The following is a 26,319-nucleotide window of genomic DNA, read 5'->3' as shown; positions in this document are numbered from 1 at the left end:
AATAAATGACCGAAATATAACTTAGAATTAGAATAGTTCCTGTCTCCCCCTTGAGATCACCATTAACTTCCGGCGGAAGTAAAAACTGTGTGAGGATCAGGGAAATGGCGAATATGGTTCGACGAACTGTAATATAGTCAGAAGAATAATTTTATTGTTTTCAAGTTTAATTTTGAAAGACTAAAAATATCAGTATGTCATCACAGGATGACGAGCAGGATGAAAGGGAACAAATTCAAGATGATATTGAGCGTCTAGAACTTGTCTTGCAAGAAGGGGACGATTACGAAGACATTGACGATGAAAATGCTCTCCGCATTGACCAAGATTATGTTCCAGATTACGACGGTAAATCTCTTTGAAACGTGCTTGTGTGCCTTTATTTTGTATCACGTTAATAGTGAATTGATTAAGACCACAAATGTTTATTTAAATGATGATTTTTAAATGTACAAAAACATTTTGATATGGAAATAATTACCTCCCTTAGTTTTATGCAAATTATTATGCACCTTGATAATTTCAATAGATAAAAATCATGGAAAACCCCTTTCTTGTCTGAACAATCATCACATATATTTTTTCACTTACTCACTCACTGTTATACATATTTAGGCATTTGAACAGTTGCTATTTGGGAAATAAGATCATGAGGAAGAGGTACTTTTTTTCATTATTAAGTATCCCCCCCCCCCCACAAATTAAAAGAAAAATACTGCACATGCAGCATTTGATTAAACAGTATAATAACAATTAAAATTATTGCCATGGCCTAGTGGTATTTATATATATAGTTTTTATATCATAATATGAACCTTTGAAGTCATATATTTTAGGACTAGCAACATATGGGTGAGACTATTTCATGAAAATATCTATATTTGTGTGAAAAATCTTATGATGAACTGAGACCTCAATATTAAGTTATAATACAGATTACGAAATAATGCACTATTATATACCTGCAATATATAACAAAGTAGGTAAAAGGTAAAAATGCATAAAACCATCATATACATGCATGAATTAACCCTTTGGGTATGCAGGATAAAAAAGAATAAAGTAGAGCTAAAACACAATATGAATAGGGTTGCTTATTGCAGTATCTAGTTATGAAGACAAGGAAAACATTATTAACATATGCTGCATCTCTGAGAAAGAGAGGATTCGTGATTAATCTTAGCCAGAATGGACTGTTGTATACAAAATGCATTTTATTCAATAAGAAACATAACATACTTACAAGTGACACCTTAAACACCCATTGAAAGCCTGAGCTATTCTTTCCTTAAAGTAAATAAATACTAGGTAATTGCATCCTGAATAAATACCCCTGACCTGTATTGTTACTTATTACAGTAACTTTTTAATTTTCATCTAATAAACATTAAACTGTATTTTTTTTATATGGGCCTATGTTTTAGATATATATAAGTTATGCTTTGGGTGACAAGCAGTATACTAGCAGCCAGTGTACATGTAGCATCATTAAGCAGTAAAAATTTATGGATATATATTATTTTCCACTATGACCTTACCAACTGTAGGTGGTTACCAGATCATATCTGCCAACTGGCAAATGAATGTATAACAGTAACACATCTTGGCCCCCAGCGAGATAAAAAAAAAAGGAAAATAAACCTCTGTCGTAGAAAGTTTAATGTTACCAGTTTAATATGTATTATCCTCATGTTTATATGTTTTGAATATTAGTACTTCATTTATTATCCTTATCTGATTTTCTATTATCTTAAATGCTGTTTGTTGCGCGGAACAATGTACATAGTAGAGCTGTTAATAGTTTCACACCCAAGAATGGTGAGGAGACTTGAATTCTGTTAATTATAGTGAGTTTTTAAGTCGTAAGAGGTAAATATAAGCATTGAACTGCTTTCAGTTGTCAGTTATGGACTGATTATGCCAACTGGAAAAGGCAAATTTAATGAAACGCGTCAGCCCTTCACGTTATATTTGCCTTTGTCCGGTTGGCATTATCAGTCCATCACTGACAACTGAAAGCAGTTCAATGCTTAAGTATATATCAGGACATTGTCTTTGCAGATGGTGCAGATATCAAACCTGGCTCAAGTGGAATCATTACATTTCATGAAGAAGATCAGGTAAATATTGTACTTTAAGGTGATCTATAATGCTTGTGAAAGAGGTATTGAACAAAACGTTCTAGTTATCTAGTGGATGGGTTGTCAATTGAATTTTTTTTTTTTTGCTCACCTACCTAAAGGTTAAGTAAGCTTATGCCATAGTGCAGTGTCGGTCATCTGTCCCGTCAAGCCATTCGGCCCCTGTCTGGCCATCTGGAGTCAACTTTATCCTTTAAACAACTTCTTTTCAATAGCCATCAGACCCAGGGAGTTGATATTTGGCCTGTAGCATGCTTGTATGAAGGGCGACCAAGTTTGTTCAAATGAATGACCTTGACCTACATTCAAGGTCACAGATGTCAAATAGGCCAAATTCTTTAATAACTTTCTTCTCAATAACCAAAAAGCCCAGGAACTTGATACTGGATCTGTAGCATGCTGGGGTGAAGGGCTACCAAGTTTGTTCAAATGAATGACCTTTATGTACATTCAAGGTCACAGGGGTCAAAAAGGCTAAAATAGATAAACACCTTCTCGATCACCAAAAAGCCCAGGAACTTAATATTGGACCTGTGACATGCTGGGGTGAAGGGCCACCAAGTTTGTTCAAATGCATATGACCTTCATTCAAAGTCAAGTTTAAATCTTTAAATAATGACAGCTTGATAGCCAAGAGACTCCTATAGCTGACAGTATTATGCTGGAATAAAGGTTGAGAAAATTCATTGACATGAAGCCTTTTCTGACATTTGAATAAAGTGGTTATATTATCAACATATAGTTTCTGCAAAAATGACCTAAATCAACTTCAAAGTTGCTGTAGAGCAAGGTGAGCGATATAGGACCATTGGACCTTTTGTACATTCCTGCTACTTGTGCATTTTGTTCTGAATACAAATTAACTAGTCATTTTAATTGTTTTTAACAATCTGGCATAATCAATTTAATTAAAATGTAACTGTTCAGTGAAGTTATTAGTATGTAGATTTTCAGGAAAGTGCATGCGAAGATAACATAAAAATACTATTCATAGTTGCAGAAAATGTTATTGACATTGAGGATATTATGGGAATGATTAAAAAGCCATTATTTCTAATTCATAAGACTGCATGGGCTTTATAGTTTCTATCTACGTATACTGTTACGGGTAGTGTTAATACATGCCTTGGATATCTTTGTACACTTTATTGTATAATTTTCTCCCAACAAGAGGATCAACAGCAACATATCATGTATCTTTGTACACTTTATTGTATAATTTTCTCCCAACAAGAGGATCAACAGCAACATATGTTTTCTTATGTAAAAAATGTGAATGGCAGAAACACTAGATCTTCTATATCAAACAAATTGTATGTTCCAACAGCCAGAACAAACTATTTCAAACGTTCATTTGTATATACATGTTCAATTTTATGGAACGAAGCTAATGATACTATTAGAGACTCAGTTAGTATTGGGATTTTTAAAACTAGATACCTGCAGCTTTACTTCTCAAAATCTTAGCTATATATATATATATATATATACTGCAATATTTTATAAATTACTTCAACTAGTCTAGTTTTAATTTCTAAATATTTCTTTTGTGATTATTAATAGAATATATAGTTATATCTGTGATTCATCCCTTACACTGATATTTTAGTATAGTAATATTCAATCTTCTAAATTTAATTTTAGATCACCTACTTCATTGTACCATTTTAATTCACACTATATTAGTGTATATTCTGTCAATTTTTACCTTTTGCTATATTAGCATTGTATGTATAGTCGACTCCTTGTGCTTTAATAATGTCCTTCAGCAACACTTGTGTGATATACAAGCGTTCATTTATAAATCATATTTAAGCTGTGATGATAATTATATATTTATTACATTGTTATATTATATCGTTTTTTTAAATTATGCCATGCTTGTGTAAATATATTTGATGCAGGGCCATGTTGTAAACTAGACATTGTCTAAATATGTTACCCTGGTTAAATAAAAGATATTATTATATTATTATTATTATTATATCATGTAACAAAACATATTTTAACTTATTCAAACAAAGTGCAATGTTCATCACCAAATATTATGATCCGACACATTTTCACGTAGATTATTATCATTGTTTGACCAACAAGATTTTTGGTGGGCTTTGCATATAGGTTTGTTTTTAAACATTGATTATTAGATTAAGTTGAATGTTTCTTACCTCAGGATTATGAGGATGGATCCGGAGATGGAGAGGAAACAGATGATATACAGCTGGGTACAGCAGACCTGGCACAACTGCAGATGATGGGGGAGGATGGTGAGATTGTCATCAATCCAGAGACATGTCTGGCCTTAAATCGTGCCTACCAAGAAATCCTTCTAGACCTGCTCAGGAAAATTGAAATATCTCTGCAGGAAAACAGGAGTAAACAGGTACTACAGACTATTGACAATGAATCGATTTGTATACCTCCCTTCATGAGGAAAGCTAATGATAAGTATCCAGAACTGTTAGTTTTTATGTTTTAAATTATGCAAATTCTTCTAAATGTATTAATATACTAATAAACTGTAATGTGTACTTATCTAAAATTAATGCTGGTAACACATGCTGGTAATTATAAGTCTGTTGATAGTGAGCTTGAGGTTTCATAATAATGTAAAAAGTTACCATGCATCAGGGATGATTTCAAAGAAGAGCTTTAATTGTAAACAGCAATTTATTTAGAATATTCTGTATAGTATTATGGATAGCAAATTAAGAGATATTTAAACATTTTCTAATATAGAGTTACTTCCCCTGTCAAGATATTAAAGCTGTTTGGACACTATCATGAATTACTGTATTTTCCCCCCACTGTCTATGTTCTCTATTGACAAATACTTTGTACTCAAACGTGGTACATTTTCAATTCTATTATAAGATATTTTGTGTGATTTGAATTGTGTGGAACAAAAGGACAAAGGACCAAATGAAGCATTTCATGGCAGTGACACTGGTAATGATATAACTGCACTCCTTCTTTTTTATACTTTAAAAAGAAATATCTTTGTAAGAAGTTTGTGGACAATTGAAATGTATTAAAGTGTAATTGCTGTTTTCCACAGACTACTTTGGAGGAGGAATTAAGTATGAAAGCCAGCAGGAAGTACATTTCTTCATCAGAACCACACTCGGTGATCAAGCCTCTTACATGGTTTAGAGTTCCATTTTTTAAAGATATCAATGGAAGGGTGTGTACATATGTAGATTACAATGCTAGTTTGATACAATACAAAGTTTATTTTGATGTGAGACTTAGGAAAGTTGAGATGACTTAAACAAGTATGAAAATATAACACAAATACAAATTATTCCTGACAAAGTCCTATTTAATTTACCACTTTACTACATATCGGTATGTTTAAAGCAACAATCAACAAAACAATTTAGATTTCGCAGGTGTCACACTTTCAGGTCAAAGTTCAGGTTCAAGTTGAACATGGTCCCGTGGAACAAATTCATGTGAATCATATTGATGTATAAAGGAATCATATTGACGAATAAAGCATACATTTATTTTATGATACATCCTGATACATGTTTATACGTTACCATCATAACATTTTCACATATTGTGTTTCAGTTTGGAATTGATATGAAGTTATGGGTGGAAGTATATCTGAGATATTGATTTTATTTTTTTCTTTGAATAGCATGCACCACAGAATGAGGATGTACGATTAAAGAAATCACTTGGAGAATTAAAACAAGACCATTTGTTTCCTGTTGTCTGTAAGTTTTCTCTTGTTCCAGTTTTATGAAGTCCACCATTTATACACTGATCCACATATTTTGGTTTCCTTTGAATGTGACCACACCATTCTTGTTTCCACTGTAGTCGTTGACAACTCTTGTTAATGCTTTAAGGGTATACATGTCTTAGGATTCACTTTACTACAGGGTACAAACAAAAATAATTAGATATTCCTGAAAATGTTTTGAACATTATTTATGTCTTAAGGTGGATGATAGGGTGTTTTCCAGTCAAATAGAAAATGTTTATTGATAGTAAGCTTGCAGGTTTAATGATTTCACATTGCTTTATCTGATAATTTTGTGGAGTAATTTGTTAGCATGTAATTAAGCAGATCTGCAAGCTTATATTAGCATTATCTTTGTACATGTACACATATTGAACTTAGGTATTTGGTAACACTGATATTTCTGGTTCACATGTGCTTTCTACTCCCCAGAATATAAATCTACTTATCATATACACACTATTATATATCTTAATTTGATATATGCTATGATATTAAAATATGCTTCATATATGTTATATGATGTTGTCGTATTACAGGGTTGAGAGGACAAAGAGAAATACTGAAAGAGGCCGTAGAGAGGGATGCTCAAGAGAAACTTATCAGACCTCTAATGAATAAGTAAAATCTTTTCAACTTTATCATAAGCTTGCATGTATTCACACCTTCATCTTTTAAACTTTGTGCAAGCACTGTTTCCATGTTCACTTTTGTTATCTGTTACTTGTATTAACATATATTCCTTTAAATATTGTCTTTAAGCAGTCATGGATACAACTGAATTAAACATTTCTTTAATTATATGTATAAATATAAAATTTAAAAATCATTTGCATAATAGTAAATTAGATTAATTTTGTAGTTATATGTATGTACGGTAATGTAATTGATTTAATAATTTAGATATGTTGCAGAAAAAATAACATAGGTTCATAAGCTATGTACATTTTAATTGCATTAATTGCGTTAAATATTATAAGAGATATCATATATTTCATGTAACTATTTATCGGATGTTTCATATTTCATATAACTTCATCTGATATTTCATTTTTCACATAACTTTATCTGATATTTCATATTCCACTTAAATATCTAGACTTCAGTCTTCTTTTTTGCGTTTTTTTTCAGGAAGGAAGTAGAAGCAGAAAAACTCCTGTTAGCAGATAAAAATAAAAAGTCAAAGGTTAAGAAGGAGATCGAGTCTACCCTTAAGGACATTGACAAAGAGATAGAAGACATCAGGTAAAGAGTTATCTCCCTTTAAATTGTTGGTCCTGAAGTACATGTGTTCTATAAAGGATGCAGGTTCATCCTCGCATTATTACTATTAGAAACATGTTTTCAGCATTATCAAAGTGAATAGATATGGTTTGTTACTGCTGCTCAGTTGATCAGGTTGGGGGTGTTTAATTATTTTGTTTGGACATAATTTGAAATTAAATTTTTTAAATATATATAATAGCCACAAAACGATTTGCAGAGTTATTGAATTCCCATTATTCACCAGTATGGCGAGACTGTACGTGGAGGTAAGTTACTGCTATAGGGTATGTTATTACTGTTGTTTATCATTCCAGGTCCAACAGTTTTGAGAAACTCCTCAGCAAAGTCGGTGCAGATGATATTGATTGGATGAAGATATCAAATATTGATGTAAGTACAAAATTTGTACACAGTAAATATTTTTTATATCCATCCGCAGATGAGGGATTTTCAAATTGTCCTCCATCAATGGTCCAGTGTTCATCTGTAAAAAACATTTGTTATTTGCTATTTCTTGATTATTTTTCTCAAATTTCATTTGTTCGTGTATAATCTCCTTGGTCCCTAGTTGTGTATATTCAATTTTGAGATCGATAGGAAAACAAAATTTTGAGATTTGACACATTAAGATGTAAAAACTGTTTTCCCCAAAGTACATCTGTATTGCTCAATTGAATATCTTTTAACAGACATTTTGAGCCCACCATCAGATGATGAAAAGTACTGGAGGGATATTCCTCAACTTACGCTAATTGAATTAAGATTTTTGGTCAGAAAAAAAAAGATGGCTTACAGGTGGCCATCTTGGATTTTGAGAATTGAAGTTTGTTATTGCTACTTCTTGAAAAGTATTAATTCCTCAAACTTCATGTGTAGGGTCCCCCTTGGTCCCTAGTTCTAGTTGTGTCATTACAGTTAAGATTTTTTGGTCAGGAAAACAAAATGGATGTCAGACAACTATCTTGAATTTTGAGAATTGAAGTTTGTTATCTCTTTATTCTTGAAAAGAACTGGAGGGATGTTTCTCAAACTTCACATGTAGGATCCACTTGTTCTTGTAATTAGATTATTAAGAGGCAAAGAAGAAAGAAGGGAAAAGTAGAGAGAAAATAAGTCTGACATAGAATTAATAAAGATCATTCATTGGTGGGTGTCAAGATCCCTCTGGGATCTCTTGTTTATTTTGAACAAATCCCTCTGTCATTTCGTTCAACTGAAGGTGTCTGTAATATTTTCAGTTTTCGGGAAAACATGGTTCTGAAGACTGCAAGAAATTCTGGGTGAATGTATTACAACCAGAGATCAACAAGGATAAGTGGGTACCTGAGGAAAGAGACCTTCTCCATGAACTGGCCATCAAACATGAGATGAGGAACTGGGATTTGATAGCTAAAGAACTAGGGGTGAGACGCTTTCCCAGAGCCATGTGTTCCACAACAATTTCATTGTGGTCTATTTATAGGCTTATACATATTGATCTGTAGATGTGTAACATTTGTAAAAAAAATCTAAGTGAAATAGGAATGTATAATAGTTATACTTATAGTAATTGGGGTGTATAATAGTTATACTAGTAGTAAAGTAAGGATGTATAGTAGTTATACTAATAGTAAAGTTGGTTGTATATTAGTTATACTAATAGTAAAGTAAGGATGTATTATAGTTATACTAATAGTAAAGTTGGTAATTGGGATGTATAGTAGTTATACTAATAGTAAAGTAAGGATGTATTATAGTTATACTAATAGTAAAGTTGGGTGTATAGTAGTTATACTGTTGTGATCAATTGGTCCGAGTTGGTATTATTTAGAGATGAGTCTTCGCTAACTCGGACCGGAAGTGATGTGGTAAAGCGAATATCACTCGTCCGTGTAGTTCACACATAGTCAAGCAAGCGTACAGACGTATATTCGTACTGTGCGGCGTGACTGTGGACTACTATTGCCATTGTTAGCGTAACATTGTTACAATAGCATATATTAGGCCATCTTTACAACAATACTAATGGTAGGAGGAGTTGTAAAGCAATGCTATAAAGCTTAACACAAGATAGCTCATGCTTTCAAGTTATACACCTGATAAAGGTCAAATGGGAAACCCTTGTTTGATTGTGGGTTATAGGTATTGTGTACTTTTTGTGTCGCCTTGAAAAGGTGACATATAGGTATTACTATGGTGGCGGCGTCGGTGTCGGCGGCGGCATTGTCATCCGCACAATGGTTTCCATTCAATAACTTGAGTTCCCTTTGGCCAATCAAACTCAAACTTCATACAGTGCTTCCTTATCAAAAGTACTTGCTTGGGATTGCTTTTCAGGCTCAAAGATAAAAGATCAAGGTCACTGTTCCTATTAATAAAAAAATTGGTTTCCATGCAATAACTCGAGTTACCTTCGACCAATCAAACTCAAACTTCACACAGTGCTTCCTTACCAAAAGGGCTTGCCTAGGATTGCTTTTCAGGTTCAAAGGTCCTTGCTACTATAAATAGAAAATAGGTTTGCTTGTGATAACTTGAGATCCCTTGGGCAATTCAAACTCAAACTTGATGCATTGCTTTCATATAGGAAGTGCTTGCTTGGGATTGCTTTAAGTTTCGATGTTCAAAGTTCAAGGTCACTGTTGCTATTAATAGAAACTTGGTTTCCATTTGATAACTCGAGTTCCTTTGGACCAATTAAACTCCAACTTTGTATAGTACTTCCTTATCAAAAGTGCTTGCTTGGGATTGCTTTTCAGGTTCGAAAGTCACAGTCACTGTAAATAAATAGAAAATCTGTCCAGTCCCCTTTGGGTCAATCAACCTAAATTTCAAAAAAGTGCTTTCTGGTTTCTATATGAAAAACACTTAAATTTTGCATGAAACTTGTTTTGATTTGCAAAGCAGATCAGTTTGATTTTTAAAATTCAAATCCTATGTTGCTGTGAAGGCGACATATCCACTTCCTTGGAATTCTTGTATTTCTTTAGAAATTAATAAATGTAGTATTTTTTTTCTTTCAGACAAATCGATCAGCTTATCAATGCCTTCAATATTACCAACAAAACCTCAATGTGAACTTCAGCTCAAGGTCAGTCTTGTAGGATTATCACAAATAAGGACAATCAGGAAATTCTTTAGTGACATCAACAATATAAAAACAAAATTTATATTAGAATTTAGTTTAAAATCAAAGTCAAGTTTTAGAACATACTGATGAAAAAGTATTGGTTTATACTTTGTATTTTGTATTACCGTGTATATGTGTTTATGGTTGATGTTTTGTGGTTACAGACAGTGGACAGAGGAGGAAGATGATTTACTGAAGGAAGTAGTAGAAAACTGTAGAGTTGGCTACAGGATATCCTGGAATCAGGGTAAGCTTTACAGATATTGTTGGATAATGAAATGGAATGTATTAGAACCAGTGTAATATTGTTGGGCAATGGAATTGGATGTTTAGTACGAGTGTAATATTGTCGATATGATTTTGTCTGTATAATTCAAGAAATATGTTTATGTCTGATAAAGAAAAACATTTCATTCACTAGAATAAATTTGGGGTTTAAGGTAGGCCAAAATGTGCTTTATTTCACTTTCACAACCATGTGTACCGAGAACATGATGAATGTTGTAGTGTGCTACTTCATTGAGGGTAGGAACTGGAAGCAGTGTCAGCGTCGATGGGTACAGATTGATCCAGCAACCAAAAGAGGGCGATGGTCAGCTGAGGAGGACCTCGTGAGTGAATGGCATTCAATGTTTTTTTTAACTTGGAAAAAAATCATATGTTTCTGAATCTGCTTGTGACCTTGACCTTATATCTGTAGCTAGGCTTATGATACAGCTCACAGGCCTTTGGTAATGTAATCGATAATTGTGTCACTAATACATTGTAACAAAAGATTTCTTTATGTGCTTTTGTCATCAGATGTTACTCAGTGCTGTTCACCTCCATGGGACTTCCAACTGGAGGCTGATCCATGAAATGGTTCCTGGGCGGTCCGCCTACCAGTGTCGAGACCGCTACACCAACTGTCTTGACCCCAACCTCAAACCACCTACCACCTGGACCTATGAGGAGGACAAAAAATTACTTCAATTGGCCAGCAAATACACAAGTGAAGGCAAGTGATAAGAAATATTGCTGTGATTGTAGAGAAAATGTAGGGAAATATCAAAATGTGTCATGTAAAGATCAGGATAAACTTTTGCAAGTTAATAGAACATTTATATAAAGATTTTGGAAGAGTCTTGGTTGAAGGTAATCCACAGTCCATCTTCCATCTCAGACCTTTAACTTGTTATTCTTCTTTCTTGTGATGTCCTTTTGCCCGTATACAGTTATGGATGTTTCAACTTTGATACTTAACAGAACAAATGTGTAGTAATGTTTTATTGACATAGCAGACTAGAAGAGGAAATATCATACTGTAATACATAGAACTAAATCAATCATGATCGATTGTACGCAAAGATCTGCCTTAACCTCGTGTTTAGTTAGAAGGTAAAGTGTAAAGTGTAAATTTCATCAGTGATATGCCGTAATCTCATGTTTAGTTAGAAGGTATAGTGTAAATTTAGTATTAAAGAAATATATTTATTTTCAGATGGTTCTGCTATCAGTTGGACAAAAGTGGCTGCAGAGATGGAAGGACGGACAGACAACATGATCCTATCACGTTACAAGCGACTCAAATCCTGGAAGATACGAGCTGATTGGCTCAATACACAAAATGTAAATCACAGCCCATTTTAACTGATCTCTATGGAACTTAGTAGGCTTCATTATCAGGTTATGGAATTGTTTTCCTTGAGTGGCTTCATGATTTCAGCGATTTCTCTTTGTGTCCCTTTGTTATTTTTTCAGAATTTTAATCTTGTCTTGCAATCTCTTAATCATGTTTTTTAACCAATTTTTGGCAGTCATTGGGCTATATTATGATGAAATATAGTTGTGCTTTTCTGTTTTCCATATTTTTATGCTTTGGATGCACTGTGAGATATGCAGCCATTATTCTGACTTCTTGTTATAATTTTTTTTCTATAGGATGAAACAAAGGCATATCTTGGTACCATATTCAACAAAGATGAACAGGAATCACAGGTAATGTTACTTGTCAGAGTGTAGTGTGATATAGTTTGGGGGCTGTGGTGGCCGAGTGGTTAAGGTGTCCCGACACTTTATCACTAGCCCTCCACCTCTGGGGTTCAAGTTCGAAACCTACGTGGGGCAATTGCCAGGTACTGGCCATAGCCCGGTGGTTTTTCTCCGGGTACTCCAGCTTTCCTCCACCTCCAAAACCTGGCACGTCCTTAAATGACCCTGGCTGTTAATAGGGTGTTAAGCAAAACAAACCAAAAGATATAGTTTGTTTGTTTGATTGGTTTTATGTTGCCTTGTCAACAATCACAATCATTTTAACATCTGGCCTCCTTTTAGTATTAAGTTGTTACCTCACTGAACAACATATACTAGCAACCTATGAAATGTATCCAGAGTAATTGGGATGAAGTATCTGGTTCAAGGATGCAACTACAACAGCAGGATATTTGCAATCTCAGCTTCCTGAGAAAGGTGACCTGAGGCAGTTTGCTTTTGTCCTGTGCTCTACCAATGGAGGGATAGTGGCCCCCTTGCAGGGAATGATTTGAAATGAACAACCAAACATATGTGTATAAAATTGTTGGTATATTATAATCCTTTTCATGAGTCTGAATAAACCTACATTTTGTTAGATTTGGTGAATACTTTTACGTTTTATGTTTTATGATGTTCAATCTAATTTGATACTTTAGTCATTTTTATTTCTAATAGCCACCAGTTTCTGACCTTAAAGTACCTATGGGAACGTTTGCAACAGGTGTGCAACGAGAAGATTATCTCAAACAGATACGTGACAAACAGGCAGGTAAGGACATTTATCTAAATTAATTCAATGAATTTACAATATCAGCATCAGAATTCCTAACAGTTGCCCATATAGTTAATGAAAATGTATAAGATTTATATGGCGAAATATAATTACAGAAACAAGTTAAAGCATTTTACAGTGAGAATGGTAGTGTTAAATACGTGTGTAGCAGAACTGGGCTAGGCTGAACGCTGGTGGCCAGGTAATTCAAATGGTTAGTCTCTCTTTAGAGTTCAGAGGTCTCAGGTTTGGGTCCCAAGTTTAAGCCCTGGTCTGGCTGCTGCAACTTTGCTTTCCTATTAGATTTGATGTTAAAGTAAAATTATCAATGCAAGGTGGAACAGTTGTACAGAGTCTCAGAGCCTTCCTAGTCAAAGATTTTGTGTCAGAAGGATGTAGTGGAACTGGACTGGTCTGAACTCCAGTGACCAGGTAGCTCAAATGTTTATAATGTCCGTCTAGAGTTTGAAGATCCTGGGTTTAAGTCCTGGACTGGTCATTTTTCCTCTCCTGTTTCAAGTGTACAGCTTTGTTACCCTAACATCTGATGTACTGAAATATCAAACATTAATTTTGTTCCCGATAATAATTCCAGATAACAGTATCACAGATCATAATAATAGGGCAGTTCTATAAGCTACGGTGTCATAGATCATAATAATAGGGCAGTTCTATAACCTACAGTGTCATAGATCATAATAATAGGGCAGTTCTATAAGCTACAGTGTCATAGATCATAATAATAGGGCAGTTCTATAACCTACAGTGTCATAGATCATAATAATAGGGCAGTTCTATAACCTACAGTGTCATAGATCATAATAATAGGGCAGTTCTATAAGCTACAGTGTCATAGATCATATTAATAGGGCAGTTCTATAACCTACAGTGTCATAGATCATAATAATAGGGCAGTTCTATAACCTACAGTGTCATAGATCATATTAATAGGGCAGTTCTATAACCTACAGTGTCATAGATCATAATAATAGGGCAGTTCTATAAGCTACAGTGTCATAGATCATAATAATAGGGCAGTTCTATAAGCTACTATCTTTCCAAAATCTTTTCTAAAGTTTCTTTAAAGGTGGGTTACAAATTAGGCATTATGTCTCCAGTCTCTGTGATGTTAATTGAGGTTAATTGCTGATTGAAGATGGTTACATGTACATGTATACCCCAAATACTAAGACTGAACACATAAGTTCATCAGCGATAGGAATGAATGATTAATTTGTTGGAAAATATATTGAACATTCAAATGTAGATCTTTTATCTACTTCTTCATATATCTCTATCTGAGGTTTTATCTTATCTGGATAATTTGTACAACTCTAATCATTTCATGAAACAAAGATGTATTTTAAATTCTTGAAAGTGATATGTTGTGTAACTTTTCCAACAGGTGACATTGTTGTGCCACGTCCACCACTGAGCCACAGGTTCAAAACACGTAATATGGAACAGTTGTGGCAGCGTAAACTTCAGTTGAAGAAACTTGTGGAACACCATTTACAGAAGACTTTGAGTAAGACTGTCACATCACAGGACAAGATGCTCATTCCCTCCAAAACCGCTCAGGAGTTTGTACCCTTTGTTAAATTGGTAAGTTGTTTTTTCATTGTGAATTTCTGGAGACAATGATGTTAGAAATGTTTACCTTGTTCTTAATATCTTAATAAACAAATATTAGGCTTTGTTATTGGCAATGGGGAATTTAATTTTTCTTCTCAAATATTCTTTTGAAGAACAAAAAACAGCAGATAGAAATGAATGACCTCTTCAAGGACAAAGACCCTTGTACTGTTAAAGTATCTGACATGCTTGCAATAACAAACAAGTACAAGGATCATGGAAATGCAGCAACGGAAAAACGTTTGCGTCGATTCACCAAGGACCAACGCATTGACAGGAAAATGGCTGACATAGTCCAAATGAAGAACTACATGTCGATGATTACTCGTAGTGGTGCAGGTCGTCCAAAAAAGTTCTATATCTGTAAGTAGTTTCATTGATACATTTCCAGTTTCCATGCATCCATCAAAAGTCTGTAAGCCCCTATCATAAAATTTTGATTGTGTAGAGGTCTTGCAGTTTCCAACCAGTCTTTTTGAAATTTTGTTTTACTTTAAAATCATGTGCAGTTGTTTTCTTGAGCTCCATTTTGTAAGACTATTTTTAAAGAATGAATGCCATTTGTTTAGGTCAGTAATTCAATCTTGTCTGGAGATTTCCTCTCTTAGTTTCCGACTGATCACTTTGAAACTTAGAAACTTTATAATAATTTCAAGTAAATGTATTTTTAGAGCGGCATTTTGATTAGATGGAATTGAAACAGTTATTATCCTTTGTTAAAAGGGCTATTCCAGTAAAATGATCTACCCAACAAGAGAACTTCAAGGTTTTTTCAACAGGAACCACCAACAGGAATGATTTAGATAAAACAGAACCACATAGTACCCACATAGAATTCCTTTATTTCTTGAGTCCCGTAGAATAAACAGTTTACTGGAATAGCAATATTTCATACTTATAGTTATAGTAGATAAAGTTTTGGAAAAAACGAACATTAAGATTGAAATATACAATATTCTCAAAGTAGCAAAGAAAATCAAGCAGAGAAAAGACTGAGGCAACTTATGGTTCTTAACTTAACTTGCTGTCATCTTTGTTATATTTTATTTTTACAGTCTATCCATATGGGAAATCTGCCAATAAAGAAGTTACAGAGAATATAGCACAGCTCACCTCAATCTCCACTACACTAATGTTGTCAGTAAGTAGGCCAAATATTGACCTCCTGTGTTAAAGAAATCATACTCTGTTTTGATATGCATGGATGAAATAAAATTCAAATTTAGAAGTAAAAATGTATGCATATTCCATTTCACAAAATCATTAAACTTTTCCCTGTGGGAAATTAAAAAAAAAATTTATTACTGAATCATAACCTGATTATTCTGTTGTTCAGGCTCTTGAAGTGAATGGTCATAAAGCTTTGCAAAATGCCCAGAGGAAACCAGAAAATCAAATGTCTGAATCAGAAAAGGATAACTTAGCAATTCTGAAGAAACTTTTCCCTCCATTGCCCGCATGTATGAGAGCCCAGCCTGCCTCCAATTCACAATTGAAGACTGTTCAAGATCAGAAGACCGTAACTTTAGGAAAAACTCCTGCAGTACCAGCAACAGAAGGAAAGTCTGCTCCAAAAGCTAGTACCTTGTCAGTTGATAAATTACAAGGACTTACTGTGTCAGTAACCAATAAGTCTTCTCATTTGTCTGGACATGTATCTGGATCAAAATCAAAGAAGACTGTGACTATTGTCAAACCAACAAATGTTCAGGGAGCTGTGACCCAGAGTAGTATCCATACAGCCACTGCTGTTACCAGCTCAAAGACTCTCCGTGGAAATACACCAATTTCTAGCTCTCAACCAACAGTTTTGAGAAAACAAGTTGACTCTGGGTTTCAAAAGCTCAGTAAACAAACGGTGGGAAACAAACGACAAAGTTCAGTTGTTCCACAGACACGGTCAAACTCTACCAGCATACCGGTTAGTACAGTGTCAGCCAGTGTTAGTAACATCCAAGCAACGACAGCACAGCCTCCCAGAGTTGTTGTTGTACAAAAACAAGGAACACCTACTCCAAGTAACATCCCGTTACTTCCACCAGGAGTAAAGAACTTAGAAGCGTTTGCTGGACTTGTTGTTCAGTTCCAGCTTCTCACAGCCAGTGCGGGATCAATGTATAATGAGAAGTATTACAAAAATGTCAGCAGGCAGATTAGATCCTCATTGATTTCTTCACAAAGCAAGAAGGAATCACAAGATGAAAGTCTAGTAAAAACAGTGCTGAACTCTTTCAAGAATAGGTCTAGTGCTGCGGTGATGCGTGGAGCAAAGCATGTAAATAAGGATCCTTTTACAAAGAACTCTGAAAGCTCTTCCCTGAGAGACACCTTAAGTGATGTTAGAACTACCCCAGAGTACAAGTTGCTCCAGAAGCGATTTGAAGGATTGTTTACATGGCCTGCTTTACTCTCTACTGTCAAAGTTGGTGGTAACACACAAAAGGAGGAAGAAGTTAGTTCGCTTTTATCAGGTAAAAAAGCAAGGATGGCCAAAAGGAGGAAAATGTTGGAGAGTAAGCCAGCTGAGCCGGAACCAGATGTTGACATGGGAGATCTGCTGGCTGCTGGGGAGAAATCTTTGCAGCCAAGGTGAAAAAGGCACTGGTTAGGAAAGAATATAAAAGGAAAAGGTTAGAACATGATGCTTGCTCTTAAATGAACAATTTCCAACAGCCCACAATCATCAGATGGCAAGCTATTCAAATTGCCATTAATCCTGGTCTGTGGTCTGTTTATCAATCCATAAACAATCCTTGTTATCACTGTTTCTTGAGAAGTACAGAAACAGTCTTTTTCAAACTTCACTTGGTCCTTGTTTGTGCCCATTTTATTTTGAGTTTCAAAAAAAATGGCTGACGGGTAGCCATCTTGGATTTTGACATTTGAAGTTTACTATCACTGTTTCTTGAAGGTAGGCTTGCAGGTTCCCCTAAGTCCCTAATTGTACCCATATAATTTTGAGTCCAATCAGAAGAAAAATTGCCTACAAGCCACTAGGACTTACAGATGTACAATGTATTATATAATATCTTAAGTAGAAATTTCCCATAAGAGAAAACTGGACAAGGGCTTTTCAAATAGATTTTCTTATATGTTACACATCTTTAATTCCACCATGTTATACAGTATATCAGTATATAGATCAAGAGCCTCTTGAGAAGAACAGGGAGGTAATTTCTGAAACTTAATATGCAGGTTCCCCTTTGTTCTTTTTTGGAAGTACAGAAAGGATATTTTGCAAACCTGACATATAGTATCTAACTATTTAAACACAGAACTGGAGATTGTAGTAATCAAAACATCACCAGCAATAACATTGGTTATGACATCTTACAAGGTATTTTTAAGGTCAGCCAACAACAGGGTGAAGTATAAGGGTATATACATGATTGTGTTACAAGACAAACAGTTCCCTATTAGACAGTCAGCAAGGACCTGGGGCATTCTATACACTCAAAGTCAACCCATGAGATGTTGGTATGGCTATTTAAGTCCTGGTTTTCTTCTTTTTAATAGAAATTAAAACCATGCATTATGTATGATGTCTGAATTTTTAATGTTTCAGGTACCCTTGTTCTAATGGTAAACACTTCTATCGCAACCAGTTATTAAATAAGGAACACAGACAGAGAATTATACGTAGAAGGATGGTAGTCAGGCGTCTCAACAAAGAACTTCGTGAACAGGGTTAGTACAAATGTGTCTTAGCATCAGAATTACAGTAAACTCCATTTGTAACGAAATAGCGAAACATCTGCTGTAGTGAGTGAAATAAGTCCCTGGCATAATCCCTACTTTAACTCTGTTTTTTAGCCACCTAGATTGCCTATAATGAGATATTATATATGACGAGATGAGGTTAAAGTCCCTGGGTACATATACCTGTGAATAACGAGACATCTTCTGCAGCGAGTGAAAATAAATCCCAGGCAAAATCCCTTCTTTATCTCTGTTTTATAGTTCCTGAAACAACGGGTACGTATACCTGTGTATAACACATAAACCTGTGTATAACAAGGAGTCGTAGAGAGAGATACTCACTAAAGGTTGCTTGCAATAACATGGTGACACATATAACTTAACAAACACAATGGTATAAGATGTATCACTCAAACTGCAAAATAATAATGACCCAGTATCATACTGTAATATCTGTGTCACGCTGACCCTTACAAAGGTCGGTACCAGCTTGTACACTGAACTTGGATATGACTTTTTCCACTGCTTTGTCAAAATACCATAGACCAGTGATAGTAGTAGACTTTACTTAAAATAATATCTGGATGTGGAGTTAGTAAATGCACCTGATGCATGTGCAACAAATGGTATTTGGGTCTATTTGGTTGAAAAGCGCTTATTATCGGTTATACATAAAAAAATCATACCATGTTTTTCATGCAATGACAAATACATGTATATGTGATTCAAAATGTACTGAATATTACAAATTGACAGTTGCAAATTCTAACATTAGTTTTGGTTTCTCTTTGTTCAAAGGTATTTCTGTGAATGATTTGAGTTCAAAGGAGAAACCACTGAAAAAAAGATTGCATCCAACACGTCAAAGTACTAGAATTGCTAAAAAGAAGAATGCTGATATGTCTGAATCTCAACCGACAACAGATATACAGACAAAGGGCCGCAAAAGGAAACTGGGCAAGAATGTAGAAGGGAAAAAAGAGAAAGTTGATCAGACAAAAACTGATGAATCGCTTCTAGATCAGAGATTGATGACAGACACTACTCACACTGAACTTGGAGATGTTCAAAATAAAGGTCAGATTTCTGCTTCTGGACTATCTAGTTATTGCAATTCAGGACATGAAAATATGGAGGATCACAGTCATAACTCTACTGAAAGTGGAGTGCAGAAGCACTATAGTCATAGCATTGTCTCAACAGAGGAGAAACTAGTAAAGAGCAGACTTTGTACTGGTGAGAATGACTCTGATGTGACCTTCGAAGATGAAAGTTATTTGGCACTGGATGATGTGATACCATTGGAATTAAACCAGAGTTCCAAACACAGCAGTAGAACATCTGTGTCACCTAGTCAACACTCTCTGGGACCTAGTGTAGCTAAGAAAATGAGAACTGAGATAACAGGAAATTCTGAAAGTAGTGTTACTAGTGGGAACAGTGTAGATCATGATGCTTCAGTTGAGGTTATGCCACCACTTCACTCGGTTACCATTCTTCACGGGCCACAGACATCAATTACAGCAGGAACAGTCAAGTGTAGTTCCAGTATTCCCAAGGGTACAGGACTTCAATCGTCCAATACAATGGGACCTATCACTGTGTTCCCTGGAATGGGCAGCCCATCTTCCCAGAGAACAGATCCTGTACACATCCAGTCCAACCCTGTAGTAACTGGTGAGGTTCCTGTGATTGGTGGACCCATCGCAGCTGGTTCATCCATACCAAAAGGCTCTCCCTCTAATGTAACAGTGCCATTTAAACATCCTGGTCTTGAAGGTCATGTATTGTTTGCGATTCCTGTAGAACAGCTGGCCCAAAGTTCTTCTCAGTTGGCCACAGGACTTCCCCACCAGGAAGGTATTGTATATAGTTAAAATTAATGTATTACTAAGATATTGTATGGGGATATTTAGTATTTTTCTTGTACATAGTTTCCTGGCTTTTACCACTTTCATGAAAATTCTATGCATGGCTGACTACCAGTAAATATATGATTTTTTACCCAGTTATTTCGGACATTTCTCTTGATACCTATAAAGAGAAGGTTAATCTTAAGACCAAAGCTACAGAATCTTTACAATTAAATTTTAAAAATATCACTCCAATTTTCATATTACAACCTGTACCAATAGTGTGTACAGATATTGGCTCAACTTTCATTACTGTGGCATCATATTGTGACAAAATGTTTACCATGTTATCAATGTGAATATTGATAAAAATGTTTCAGTGTTTATGTTACTCTGATTGTTAATTGCCTTTTGAGTAATTTGTTTAAATGTATGTTTTTACGTACTATTTTTACTCTTTTGATTGTAGGTGTTTTCCCAGTCACTCTGCTCATCAATTCCAATACTTTATCTTTCTCACCACTGGTAAGTTCCAGTGAAAACCAGCCATTACCAACTGATCAACATTCTGTCATCGGAGGAGCTGATAATGAACCAGTCAATCAGACAGCAGAAAGTGTTACATCGGGAGAGACAATTGGAAGTGTAGCAGCCAATCAGAGAGCTGAAAACTTGGCAACCAATCAGACAAAAGAAAAAGATATCCAATCAGACAAGTGAAAATGTCACGTAGTTTCAAGTGTAACAGTCAATTAGATAGCTGACAGTTTGGCAGTCTATCACACTAATGAAAATTTTGCAGCCAATGAGAAGCTGACAATTTGGCAGCCAATAGGACAGTTGTAAACTTTCCAACCAATCAGACAGCTGCAAACATGACAGCTAATTAGACAGCTGAAAATTTCGCATTCAGTTAAATAATTAATCAAGCAGCATTCAGAAAACATAAAACTTCGGGCCCAAAACAGTCAATGTGATATCTAATGCCTCAGGCAATCGGGCGTGAAACAGCCTATTGGAAAGAAGTAAAACTGCCTACGAATAAGATGGAGGAATTAAAAGATGCAAATGTTTATGAAAATTACACTTACAAACATGACAAGATGGGTGTGCAGAAAGCTTGACATGATTTTCTCTGTGCATGCTATCAGTATATACAATAATGGACATGTTTCTGAGAAACAAACTTATTCAATCCATGTTACACTTTAATAATCATGTTTCAATCATTTTGAAGCTGACACTTCAAAAAATCATGGAAAACACTGGTATTTACCAGCAGATGTGGTAATGTTTATTTTCAAAACTGTTATATAATATATAGTATTATGTTTCTTGTTAATAAAAAAATAAGATTATGATTTTTGTGTTGATCAGAACTCCTCAAAGAATATGGTATATTATTATGGTATGTTATATTGTACACTGCCGTCATACCGTGTACTTGTTCAGTATGTTATACCGTACACTGCCGTCATACCGTGTACTTGTTCAGTATGTTATACCGTACACTGCCGTCATACCGTGTACTTGTTCAGTATGTTATATCCTACACTGCCGTCATACCGTGTACTTGTTCAGTATGTTATATCGTACACTGCCGTCATACCGTGTACTTGTTCAGTATGTTATACCGTACACTGTCGTCATACCGTGTACTTGTTCAGTATGTTATATCGTACACTGCCGTCATACCGTGTACTTGTTCAGTATGTTATACCGTACACTGCCGTCATACCGTGTACTTGTTCAGTATGCTATATCGTACACTGCTATCATACCGTGTACTTGTCCAGTATGCTATATCGTACACTGCCGTCATACCGTGTACTTGTTCAGTATGTTATACCGTACACTGCCGTCATACCGTGTACTTGTTCAGTATGCTATATCGTACACTGCTGTCATACTGTGTACTTGTCCAGTATGCTATATCGTACACTGCCGTCATACCGTGTACTTGTTCCGTATGTTATACCGTACACTGCCGTCATACCGTGTACTTGTTCAGTATGTTATATCGTACACTGCCGTCATACCATGTACTTGTTCAATATGTTATATCGTACACTGCCGTCATACCATGTACTTGTTCAGTATGTTATATCGCACACTGCCGTCATACCATGTGCTTGTTCAGTATGTTATATCCTACACTGCTGTCATACCGTGTACTTGTCCAGTAAGTTATATTGTACACTGCCGTCATACCGTGTACTTGTCCAGTATGTTATATCCTACACTGCCGTCATACCGTGTACTTGTTCAGTATGTTATATCGTACATTGCCGTCATAACGTGTACTTGTTCAGTATGTTATATCGCACACTGCCGTCATACCGTGTACTTGTTCAGTATGTTATATCGTACACTGCCGTCATACCGTGTACTTGTTCAGTATGTTATATCGTACACTGCCGTCATACCGTGTACTTGTTCAGTATGTTATATCGTACACTGCCGTCATACCGTGTACTTGTTCAGTAGGTTATATCGTACACTGCCGTCATACCGTGTACTTGTTCAGTAGGTTATATCGTACACTGCCGTCATACCGTGTACTTGTTCAGTATGTTATATCGTACATTGCCGTCATACCGTGTACTTGTTCAGTATGTTATATCGTACATTGCCGTCATACCGTGTACTTGTTCAGTATGTTATATCGTACACTGCCGTCATACCGTGTACTTGTTCAGTATGCTATATCGTACACTGCCGTCATACCGTGTACTTGTTCAGTAGGTTATATCGTACACTGCCGTCATACCGTGTACTTGTTCAGTATGTTATATCGTACACTGCCGTCATACCGTGTACTTGTTCAGTATGTTATATCGTACACTGCCGTCATACCGTGTACTTGTTCAGTAGGTTATATCGTACACTGCCGTCATACCGTGTACTTGTTCAGTAGGTTATATCGTACACTGCCGTCATACCATGTACTTGTCCAGTATGTTATACCGTACACTGCCGGCATACCGTGTACTTGTTCAGTATGTTATATCGTACACTGCCGTCATACCATGTACTTGTTCAGTATGTTATATCTTACACTGCCGTCATACCATGTACTTGTTCAGTAGGTTATACCGTACACTGCCGTCATACCGTGTACTTGTTCAGTAGGTTATATCGTACACTGCCGTCATACCGTGTACTTGTTCAGTAGGTTATATCGTACACTGCCGTCATACCATGTACTTGTTCAGTATGTTATATCGTACACTGCCGTCATACCATGTACTTGTTCAGTATGTTATACCGTACATTGCCGTCATACCGTGTACTTGTTCAGTATTTTATACCGTACATTGCCGTCATACCGTGTACTTGTTCAGTATGTTATACCATACACTGTCGCCATACCGTGTACTTGTTAAGTATGTTATATCGTACACTGCCGTCATACCGTGTACTTGTTCAGTATGTTATACCGTACATTGCCGTCATACCATGTACTTGTTCAGTATTTTATATCGTACACTGCCGTCATACCTACCGTGTACTTGTTCAGTATGTTATATCGTACACTGCCGTCATACCGTGTACTTGTTCAGTATGTTACATTATCCACCAATGTCATAGCACTGTTTGTCGTTTTTGTTTGTTTTTTGTTTTTACTTTAAATGACATTTTAATAGTTCAAGTAAAACAAATCATGTATGATCATGAAACTGATTGAATAATAAAGCACAAATCAGTATAATCCGAGAAATCACGGATAACGTTCACAATATCACCAGTAACTGAGTATGATATATCGGTGGTTCTCATATATGCAGTCTTCACATACGAAATTATTCACGTAATAAATAGTTCAATCTTATTATTACAAAAACACACTAGTCTATATAATTGTCTCTTCCTTTAACACGAGTATATGGTTATCGTAATCCCTGCAAGTTCAAGTCACTTTATGAAATTGAATGTTAAATAACACTTGTATATAATGTTTAGAATACACAAGTTCAATTTCTCATAGTATATCATAATCACTTAGGTGCCTTTATGAAATTGAATGTTAATGTTCAGGAAACATAAGTAAATGATACACGGGTATATAATTGTCATTATCCTGTTTGTCGGGTTGGTATAAGTTCCCCGTACTTGTTTCCGAATCCTTATTGTTTGGTTCAATTTTATTGATGTATTTGCTTTTCATACTATAAAATATTTTCTAGACCAATGGTTAAGCATCGATAAAAAATCTATTGATTTTGGCAGTGTTATTTTGTTCTTACAATAGTAAAAAAAGTGAACACTCAAAGTTTTGATTCTATAAAGTACGCACCTGATATGTTAAATTAAAAACAAATTGATTCAATAAAACACTCACTTGTTATGTTAACTCTTAAAGTTTTGATTCCATAAAGCGCACATCTGTTGTGTTAAATAAAAAAAAACATGATTTCATAAAGCACGCACCTTTTGTGTTAACTCTGAAAGTTTGAATTTGTTAATCCTCAAAGTTTTGAATTGGTTAATTCTCAAAGTTTTGAACTGGTTAATTCTCAAAGTTTTGAACTGGTTAATTCTAAAAGTTTTGAATTGGTTAATTCTCAGAGTTTGGAATTTGTTAACTCTCAAAGTTTGGAATTACCTGGCAGCACTGAAACTCGGATGTTGTTAACCCCTGTTGCGTGTACTTGATATTGCCCAGAAGAAGCAACAACGGAAGGACAGTGAAAACATTCTTTGAAAAACTCAGTGACATTCCTCCGGAACTTCTTCCCCACTGCCACATAAATCAAGATATTAATGCTAGAATTAATTGCATACAGTGTATTGACAATCATTCTGTAGTGGTCTTTATCGATACCGTCAGACATCAAGTTCGGGAACTGGTTGAAAAATCCAAGAGTTTGGACCACACCGAACACTGACATTATGATAACCAGACTTTGAGAGATGCTATCTTTTTGAGCGTTGGATGAATTCACTACACCCAGGTTCCGACGTATGTTCCTCATCTTTGTAAGTTCCTTTATGATAAAAATGTTCATTATTAACAGCACAGCGAGAGGAATGACAAAGTAGGTGGCGCCATATATCCATACCGAGTAAACCTCCTGGTAGAAATAACCTTCCCCGAACTCTGTGTACACTATTTCATAGCAGGTAAAAGAGGAGTTAGCGTTAATACAGGTAGTGGGGTCGACTGTTGTTGCTAATAAACGAGGAATATTGTAAACCACAGAACAACAGATAATTCCACATAGGAGAGCAATGGTTCTTCCTCGACTTTTGTAATTCGCATAACTTAGTGGATGACAAACAGCAATATACCGCTCTACGGAGATGGACACAAGAACGTATACATTAAACTGCTGTGACGTCATCATCAAGTAATTGATGGTAGAAAATGCTAAACTGTTTAGCACATTAACGACAAGATCAAAGTCTAAAGCTTTCGTTAGCAGCATAGGACAAGATAGAGCAACGAGTCCCGTGGTTATCATTGCGATATCTGAGAGGACCAGCGCACGGAGAAGAATATTATTCGTGGACGCCATTTCCTTTTTCCAGAGTACAATGGCCGTCAGTATGTTTCCCAGGTATCCGAATGTCACAATGACCGGGAAAATTATTCCATATAAAACAAATTTGCTTTCTGCTATATGACTTGTGCTTGCGCCATTGTTCTCAGTTCCATTGCTGCCGTTTACAGAAATATTGAGGTTAAGTGATGCATTCATTGCGCTGATGTCTGTATCAACGGTCGTATTAGGCATGAATGGATTACAGCGTGCCCAAAACAGTCATCATATATACTCTAGATCATGTAGATGATAAGTCGTCCTGGACTTTGGCGGTGTCATGTCGATGATTTGTGCCAGCATGATGAATTGTTGACCATTCATTAGTTTATTGAAAACTTCGGTCATTGTCAACTATTTCAGTTTATTTCCAATAAATCTTCGCCAATAGACGTTTCTACGAGCTTTTAGGAATGATGATTTATTTATTTTCGAGGAAACGCCTTATATAGGTTTAGATGTGGATATCCATGTTATACATATAATAACGGGTAGTCTAAAACTGACAATAGTTAAAGTAACAGTGACGACAGG

At 35.5% G+C, this 26,319-nt stretch overlaps 2 protein-coding genes across 2 annotated transcripts; one reads left to right on the top strand and one right to left on the bottom strand.

The window, feature by feature from the left end:
- Positions 1–72: 72 nt before the first annotated feature.
- LOC117318689 lies at positions 73–18,377 on the top strand. Its single transcript, XM_033873650.1, has 21 exons — positions 73–348; positions 2,062–2,120; positions 4,315–4,524; positions 5,200–5,325; positions 5,788–5,866; positions 6,435–6,516; positions 7,027–7,140; positions 7,476–7,551; positions 8,400–8,564; positions 10,164–10,231; positions 10,435–10,517; positions 10,778–10,881; positions 11,072–11,267; positions 11,751–11,878; positions 12,191–12,247; positions 12,959–13,052; positions 14,461–14,660; positions 14,804–15,053; positions 15,746–15,831; positions 16,027–17,320; positions 18,256–18,377. The coding sequence occupies exons 1-20, from the start codon at positions 195–197 to the stop codon at positions 17,281–17,283; spliced, it is 3,588 nt and encodes a 1,195-aa protein (XP_033729541.1). The 5' UTR covers positions 73–194; the 3' UTR covers positions 17,284–17,320; positions 18,256–18,377.
- A 6,454-nt stretch (positions 18,378–24,831) lies between these two features.
- LOC117341736 (G-protein coupled receptor daf-37-like) lies at positions 24,832–25,944 on the bottom strand. The gene has a single exon (XM_033903602.1). The coding sequence runs from the start codon at positions 25,942–25,944 to the stop codon at positions 24,832–24,834; it is 1,113 nt and encodes a 370-aa protein (XP_033759493.1).
- Positions 25,945–26,319: the final 375 nt, after the last annotated feature.

The sequence above is a fragment of the Pecten maximus genome, chromosome 2, assembly GCF_902652985.1.
Source record: "Pecten maximus chromosome 2, xPecMax1.1, whole genome shotgun sequence".
Lineage (NCBI taxonomy): Eukaryota > Metazoa > Mollusca > Bivalvia > Pectinida > Pectinidae > Pecten > Pecten maximus.
Note: the sequence above shows the minus strand (reverse complement) of the source record. Positions and strands in the feature narration are given on the sequence as shown.